This window comes from Gadus macrocephalus, chromosome 21 (assembly GCF_031168955.1).
Source record: "Gadus macrocephalus chromosome 21, ASM3116895v1".
Taxonomy (NCBI): domain Eukaryota; kingdom Metazoa; phylum Chordata; class Actinopteri; order Gadiformes; family Gadidae; genus Gadus; species Gadus macrocephalus.
In genome coordinates this window covers 10,136,484-10,145,655 of record NC_082402.1, presented here as the reverse complement: position 1 = coordinate 10,145,655, position 9,172 = coordinate 10,136,484, and the positions used below count along the sequence as shown (strand labels likewise).

The 9,172-nt window shown below is 43.7% G+C and overlaps 1 protein-coding gene across 1 annotated transcript in view; it reads left to right on the top strand.

Annotated features, from left to right (window-relative positions):
* The window catches only part of LOC132449540 (exostosin-1), a 172,192-nt gene extending 167,439 nt beyond the window's left edge, over positions 1 to 4,753 (top strand). Inside the window, exons 11-12 of the mRNA XM_060041226.1 lie at positions 249 to 420; positions 4,568 to 4,753. Of these exons, the coding sequence (XP_059897209.1) occupies positions 249 to 420; positions 4,568 to 4,753 (358 nt within the window). The remainder of the gene's footprint in view (positions 1 to 248; positions 421 to 4,567) is intronic.
* The last annotated feature ends 4,419 nt before the right edge of the window (positions 4,754 to 9,172 follow it).

Genomic DNA, 9,172 nt, shown 5'->3' with positions numbered 1-9,172 from the left:
ATTGATTAACTCAATTCAAATGAATTTACCTTAAATTAACTCAATTGAATATCATGGTGGACTGGTGATGCTTTTTACAGCACAGACTAAATCAAAGTTAGCAAATGTGACACCTTAAAATGAATGACAAAATGTTTACATCATTCCTTTGTTTCTACTGTGTGTGTGTGTGTGTGCGTGCGTGTGCATGTGCTTTTATGTGTGTGCGCGTGTGTGTGTGTGTGTTTGTGTGTGCGTGCGTGACCCAGGTATTATCACTACTTGTACACACACTACATACCAGCCAACCTGCTCACCATGGTGGACCGGATGGCCAACTGTGAGGACATTTTAATGAACTTCCTGGTCTCGGCGGTCACCCGCCTACCGCCAATCAAAGTCACACAGAAGAAGCAGTACAAGGAGACCATGATGACGCAGGTAGGTCTCTGAAGAGTCATAATGGCCGTGTCTCATTTTTTAAATATAGCTCATACGGTGGACTAACCAACCGTTCCAGTTCAGTAGGAGGCCTAGGAAACATCTTAACTAGGCACCTTGATTTGGGAACATTTCAGGGAAGCATGGGATGGTTCCTCGGTCGGGGTCGGGATATCCCATGAGGCCGTGCGGCACAAGGACTGAGGTGAACGGTCTGCTTCGTCTTTGAAGGAATAACTTTATTTGAATTTATTGGAATTTATATTAATAAGATATGATATCGTTAATAATAAGTATAATATAATCAGACGTATGCCATATGTGACTTTTTTGAGTAGCCTTGTGATACCGCCTTGTAAGGCTGTCTCCCAAATAAACCACTTACAATGTGCCTAATAAGGAAGTTTCCTAAGTAGGTATCAAGGTTGTAGGAAGCCTCCTCTTGATTTAGACACAGACAGTGTTAACACCTCACTAGGGGGTACTGTGAATGTTTTCTTCAGGTCAATGCAGTGGCTCACACACCGTAACGTACTCCACTGAGACCTGAAAAACATGAATATTTGCTACGTCCCAATCAAAGACACACACGCACACACATACAAACACAAGGATGAGACGAGTGTCTTAATATTTGTGGATATGACGTAGAGATGGTGGCCATACAGATAACATTTTGAAATAATTGAATTGTAAGCTATAATTTCTTTCCTTTAGTAACATTTTTTATCAGAATTCTAACAATTCATAATAAGCAGACAGGCGGCCATAAAACTCTTTGATCTAAGTCTAAGGGCCCTATCTTGCATCTGGTGCAACTTACTTTCTCACTGGCGCATGTGTCGTTGCTAGTTTGCAACTGGCGCAGAGCGTTCTTTTCCCTCCTGCGCCACGCGTCGGTAAATGAGGGAATAATCTTGCACCCCAAGGGGCGGTTTGGCAAAAGGAGGAGGCGTGTTCTGGCGCAAACGTTCCCTGGTTCTATTTTGCAGTTTCAGAAATCATTTGCGCCACAAACCAGGAAATACCTGGTTTAAAGTCAGTGGCGCGCTGTTCAGATGCTATTTTAAGGGCGCATGCATAATGTTGCTTGTGCACCTCACACATACACTTTGCTTCTCTCATCTAACTAGCCACACATTCTAAATTATTTGGGAAAGTACAGCTGATACAGTGGTAATAAGTTGTACTTTTAAATCAATGCATCTGCAGACACCGTACAGCAAACACATATTTTCTTGACACAGACATCGTGTACATGCCCATAACTTTTAGGATTGATGAGTATTTGATCGTGAGAAAACATTGTTTTACCGCGAGTGAGTGTTAAAAATAATGAATGAATGCGGGCGCGTGTGTGTGCGTCCATCTGTTCAAACATAGGCCTACGCAAACTAAACACGTATCGCATAATACAGTCCATGGCAATCTATATTAAGTCGATAACGATAATGCATACAATACTGAAAAGAAACTATGTTTAGAATGTATTGCATATATCATTAAATAGAACCACAGTTACCGCATATCATATGTGTGTTAAATTTTCTTTGCCAAAATTTATTTTAGGACTCAGTATTTCTGAAGTTGTGGAAGAAAACGCTATTCCATGTGTGAATCAGGCCATATTATTTGGCCATAAACTGAGCCATTTGAAGTTTGAAATGTATGTGCATCTGTCTCATCGGAGACTGCAGACACGCTGTCAAAATATCCACTCGTCAGATTAAAATACTCTCATGGCTCTTAAAGGGGATGGGAGCTGGCACTCATTGGTTTATTGCACGTTACGCCCAAACCACACCTACGGTTAATTAGGCTACTTCAGACCAACCCTTTTTAGATTTGGGCCGGGCGCAAGAGTCATTTTTGCGCTTGTAAAATAGCAACATCGCCATAGAACCGCCCACAAAGCTACTTGCGCTTGGCGCTCCTCTCTTTCTGACCGTTAAAATAGGGCCCTAAGTGGCCTGGAGAATGAAAGGAGCAGACCCATAATTAGTGTAATGAGAAACACCTGGGTTTGTCCTGGGATGACCCCTGTGTGAAAAGGCTCCATCAAATCAGGCCTTGGTTTGGTCCCCGGCAGGCCAGATTCCACCCAATCAGATCACCAACAGCTTCACCAAGTATCATAGCGGAGAGGTGGACGTTTTATTTGAGTGTTTGGTTATTTACGATGACTCTTTATTATTATTATTTAATGTCCCTTCGGCTCATGTGACAATCGCCGTTTTTCTCCTGGACGAAAGCAGCGTCCGAGGACCTGCAGAGTGTCTGACCTTCTCCCCGGGAGATCCCTTATAGCATGCGCGCGCGCGGTTGTGTGTGTGTGTGTGTGTGTGTGTGTGTGTGTGTGTGTGTGTGTGTGTGTGTGTGTGTGTGTGTGTGTGTGTGTGTGTGTGTGTGTGTGTGTGTGTGTGTGTCAGGTGCGTGATGGATGACCTGGCTGGAGGCAGAGTGATGACTCGGCACGATGGAGTGCGTGATTAATGTCTTAATTGTGAAGGCAGTGTAGCAAACCCTCAGACTCAGCCCCGACTCACCTTTCACACTGCCTCTCTTTCTCTCAGTCTCAGTACCCCAATTCTTTCAATTGTATTCGTATCTTTCACACTCTTTTATTTTCCCCCCCCTTTGACAGCACTGCATTACCTTACCTTGGGTTCTGCTCTGTGTGTGTGTGTGTGTGTGTGTGTGTGTGTGTGTGTGTGTGTGTGTGTGTGTGTGTGTGTGTGTGTGTGTGTGTGTGAGTTTGTGGGTGTGCGCATGTGAGCATGTGTACGTGAACGCGTGTGTATGCGGGAACAATTTCAACAAGTGCACATATTCCTAAAAGCATCACATATATACTCCTGTGATGCTTTCAAAAGGACAGAATGGAGATCAAGAAAAAAAATACACATTGATTGACTGACGTCGCCTCCTCCACCCCCCCCCCCCCCCCCCCACCCCCACCCCCCCCCAGCCCCCAGCCCCCACCACCCTTTGACATGATTTTCGTTTCTGTTGGAACATCAAAAAGCACTTTAAATTGGTCGTACACTGGCTCATTCTCTTCCTCTCCCTCTCGGCCTTGGCCTCAGACACTTTGCTGCCATAGCTAAATGCTCAGATGGACCTCAAACTGTTTCTGATGCACCGTTAGCGACCGTGAGAAGACACGTATTTGCTCTTTGCTTGGATGATCCTACACTGACCGCTTTGATCCCCATGGCATACTGTCCACTTTCCCTTTCACTTCTCCCGCCCTTTCGTCCCTTCTTGAATTTATGGTTGTTGTTTTTAAACGGGTTAATTTTTTTAACCCTTAAAAAAATGGCCGAGTTAGTTCACATTTTAATTTCTGAAGATCCCGTCTCAAAACCCGAGACATGGAAGAAAACAAAGCCCGCTAGCGCTTATTGGTCAGTCTGACTTATCGGTTTTGAAAGTTAGTTTGAACAGGGAGGCCAGGAGGCTCTTCAGCGAGAAACTCAAACATGAAGAAGTGAGCTCAGGAAGCTCTCATAGGGCTGTCTGCTTTTAGCCGGCCCCATTAATGCATTATCCCCCAGTAGCAGCATGTCCAACCAGATCGTACCTGCATTCTCAAAGCATGTACCTCAAGGTAATACAAATTCAACAGATGCAGGCCTTTAAATTGCCTGGGTAGGGTTGGATATGTGATGTTACAGACAGACAAACTTACCCTCAAGGTGAAGATAGGCACACTACCCTAGCCACTACTCTTTTGAGCATTGAGGTGCTGTTATATAGATAAAAAGATACAGAAATATTGATATATTGTTATAATTATTAATAAGGTGTTCGAACCTTTGTACATTGTTAAATGAACATTGATACATTTCTTTTAAATTTGAATAACATGGTAGAAATAGATACATTATTATGAACACGGATACGTGGTTTATATAAATATTTCAATGTTGCATTATCGATATTCTGCTTTAAAAACTACAGTACAGACACATTGAAAGAAAAGATTGTAATCGGCATCATGGATATCGATAGGTTGCTATGAACATTGAGAATTATTTGATCAATGTTCATAGCAGACATACATCATTATAAAAAACGGATACTCGGAATATGAATTCAATCCGGTCCCAGCCTGTTGCTAACCTCTCCCCCCTCCACCCCCTAGGGCTCCAGGTCGTCCCGCTGGGCCGACCCGGACCACTTCTCCCAGCGGCAGACATGCATGAACGCTTTCAGCGGCTGGCTGGGCTTCATGCCCCTGGTCCACTCCCAGATGAGGCTGGACCCCCTGCTGTTCCGGGACCAGGTGTCCATGCTGAGGAAGAAGTACAGGGACATCGAAAAGCTGTGAGCTGTGGGCTCTGTGTTGGGCTAGGATGCATGGTTTGGAGAAGACATTTGGACCAGAAGAAAAGATGGAGAAAGTTGGGGGGACGGTGAAGGACATACTTTTTGGATATGGGCACGGCCAGAAGACCAGGGACGGACTATCTATAATGGATTATGGAGGCAAACTAAATAACAGAAAAATATAAAGAGAGAATCAAGACCCAAAGAACGTTGTGGATTTTCCGGGGAAAATAAGAGATAAGGAATAGGACTGTTTATGGCTGGACATGGACACAAACTAACCCGTGATATATAATGTGGGTTGCGTGCCACATATACTACATACTTTACCACACTTGAAGCAGCTGACAAAAGTACCTCTTCCCCCTTTGAGCACCCATAGAAGATATCTTGTATATTATAGTAGATTCTCTGTGGCATCCCTTGTCTGTACGGAATAATACAAAGAAAAAATAAAGATATGTTATGCTATATGGTGATATCCTAGCTGACTCCTGGCTTTATTAAATTTCTTCATTTGAAAACATCCAGTGGATTACCACTCAATATCTGCCAGTCTCCGTTAAAGGTCGGATAAAATGAATAATTCACTTTCCCTGATCCAAATTGGGTTAACTAGAGTTGTATTTTTCAATAGCAACATATTGACCAACAATTATTCAACGTAGGTATTTTTCATATATTTGGCCCCAAAAACTAATTTGTGTTTTTTCTCTGTCAAGGCTTTTAAACGTGGTTATGACACATGCCTGCACTGGTGTTAAACAGTAAAGTGTTTATCTGAATAACATTGCTCCACTGTCAATGGTAACTCATAGCATTGTGATTGACAGCAGGCTTTGTTATTCTTGTAGGATTCAAATATCTACCCTGGCCCCCACAACATCTAAAGAAAGTCATTTGAAAAGGGCCATCTGACTTCTGTTGGATCGGGCCTTAATCCGCGGCCTAGTGTCCAATTTCTGACACAGAGGGGGACAAAAAGCCTTTAAATAATATCTACATATCCCTTGATCTCAGCCTGATAGTTATTCTAAACGTGTTGTTCCTCATAATAAGCTAACAGAACTTTGGACCCTGTCTTCTAACGCTGGGAGCAAAGATAACCAATATATTTAGCTCAGAATTAACTATATAAGAAGTTTGAAGGTCCCATCTTTTAGTTTTTGCTATCTATTTGTATGTTTCTATACTTTTTTAACATAATCCTATCCTCATGCTCTTTAGGACATCTTTTTTTTGCCTAATCCTGCCAAATGTTGTTTGCAGCTGTCATGTATGTTTTCATCCTCAGGAAACGTACCATCGGGTTCCACATGCATGAAACCGTGTCTATTGAATGTTTTTCTGGCCTATGTAAATGTACACCTGCCTTTTCTACTGAGCTGTCCCAATGGCCGTGAGGAAATAGAAATCCTCAACCTCAACATGAACCTCCCCTCCGCTCCTCCCCTCCTCCTCCTTTCCGGTTCATTGTGTTGATACATCCTTCCATCTTCCCGTGGCTCTCAGGCGTTCATCACTGTTCTTCTTCTGAGAACGACTTGGAGCCATTTTGCTGGGTCGTTTTCATATTGGCATTTATCTTTCTTGCCTTTATGGAGAGGAAAGTGAAGAGAGACAGAAAGGTGGGAAGAAGACGTGTTGCGTTGTACTGCATGTTAGAGTCAGCCCTGGGTTGTTTTTGAACTGATCCACCTATGCCCTTTATAACACCCTATTTAGAGTGTCACCATTTTGTTGTTTTATCCAAAATTTGAGATGACCAATCTGGTGCACTGTATAATGCACAACCTAATACCAATAATGCACCGTAAAAGACATGTACAGCTGATGCGCACTTATTAACGTGCTGTATCCCATGATGCAAAGCGGGCTTCATCGTCATTTGATTCATCCAATTGATACGGTCCGGCACATACAGGTTCTTTCTGCAAATTCGCTGTCACTGGGTGCCATCTATAATGAGTCGGCTTGTTTATGCGACCCAAACATGTCATGTCGATAGATATAGTCGATCGAGCAGCCCTGATTGGTTGATCTCAACCAAGCACAGTTTCAAGGACAGAAGGATGTCAGGGGGCCTCTAAAACATTGTTACTCATAAACAGTAAGGAAGGACCGAAAGGGTAATGAAAGTGTCTGTTTCTGCAGAACATGTGTTTCTTCTCTATTTCGGTGAGTTCAAGCAGATACGTCAGCTGGTTAAACCTCCACAGGGGTCAGGGGGGACACAAGGGTTGGATGGTGAACAAAAAGAATGGACATGATTGAATGGAAATTGATCATTTAAGTTGATTGCCTATAGACGATCCTTAATAATGGATGCCTTTCACCAAGCGCATGTTCAATTAAATCGATTAACAAGAGTACAGAACCACAAAATCCAAATTATAAGGGGAAGTCACTGCAGACTATAACATAACTAAATATGTGTCTGATTGTGAGTGTGTTAAAGAACATGAAACTGAGTGCCATTTAGGAGCTTAATAAGAAACACATTAAGTACAGAGGGTCTTGTTTTCAAAAAGTCTGCTGTCATGTTCACTCAAGCACTTAAGCAAGAAGGAACAACAGGAAAGCCCATCAATGATTTGTTTGTTTGTTGGATTGAGTGTCTTGCTGTTAATGGCTGTTTTTGGTTGTGCGTTTGTCTGTGTGGGTGTGCGTGGGTTTTTTGTGTGTGTGTGTGTTTGGGGAGGGGGGGGGGGGGGCAATAGTGTTTGTGTTGACTATTGCAAGCCATTTTTTTTAAGTTTACAACCCGTCTTCCTGTGACTCACATAGAAAACCAAATCAAGCACCAACAAGAGTGATGTTCTTGTGTGCGTGTGTGTGTGCGCGCGCGTGTGTGTGTGTGTGTGTGTGTGTGTGTGTGTGTGTGTGTGTGTGTGTGTGTGTGTGTGTGTGTGTTTGTGTGGGTGTATAATCTGCTATCATACATAATCCATTCAAACCGAAACTGGAAGGGACAACAATAAAGTTGGATCATATTCATGCAATATATGTCACAATGATGCATACAATGGTAGTGAGTCTCTTGCTTTCGATTGTGCATTGAACTAAGTATTGCTAATAATAATTTATGAACCAAGCATCAGGCCTGGCAGGCGTGCATGTCGTCAGTTCTAACACAAAGACAATAGAGGGCCCACTTGTAGCTTGCCTAGCGCCTGCTTATCAGCGTGTTTCATATGTACGCGGCTTCTTCGTTCAACTCGAGTACCTTGAATGAAACTGACATTTATTGCCCCTCAAAAATGAGCGACGCCTCTTAACAAGCCTTGAATAAAGTCTCCCACCCTCACGGCGATGACAGACTGTTATGCCTTACGTTGGTTCACCAATACGCCCTGAGCATCATCGTAGGGAGGGGGATCATGATCCAAGCTGCTGTGGGGTTGAGTTAGAGCTTGTTTAATACCACCTCTTATCCGTGGCAGACTGCGAACAATGACTGAACAATGAAGTACATGTATTACAAGGATGAGTGACGCAAGAACCTTGCGGATAGATGGATGTACGGACAGATGGATGGATGGACAGATGGATGGATGGATGGATGGATGGATGGATGGATGGACAGAAAGACAGACAGATGGATGGATGGATGAACAGATAGACAGACAGACAGACGGATGGATGGATGGATGGATGGATGGATGGATGGATGGATGGATGGATGGATGGATGGAAAGATGGATGGAAAGATGTACAGAAAGACAGACAGATGGATGGATGGACAAATGGATGGATGGATGAACAGATAGACAGACAGATGGATGGATTGATGGACAGATGGATGGATGGACAGATGGATGGATGGATGGATGGATGGATGGATGGATGGATGGATGAACAGAAAGACAGACAGACAAGTGGATGGATGGACAGATGGATGGGAGGGAAGAGAGTGTGTATGTGTGTGCGTTTGTCTGGGCCTGGCTGTGTGTGTGTGTGTGTGTAGATAATAATATAGAGAGATGTGTGTGAAGATGAGGAAGATATTGAGAGGCTCCAACCCGATCCCCTTCAGTCAAGATCTGTCTCTCTTAATTTCACGTTAAAGCAGCAGTTCAAGATGGATAGAGGGATAAAAGGGTGCAGACAGACAGACAGACAGACGGACAGAAAGGCACACAGACAGGCAGAAACTCAGAGGAGACAGACAGATGGAAAGATAATGGGATATATCTATTAGAAGAGTAAAGCAGGGAGACAGACTAGATAGATAGATAGATAGAATAACAGATGGATTGACCGACAAGATAGACGGACGGACGGAAGGACGGACGGACGGAAGGAAGGACGGACGGACGGAAGGATGGACGGACGGACGGACGGACGGAAGGATGGACGGACGGACGGACGGACGGACGGACGGACGGACGGACGGACGGACGGACAGACAGACAGACAG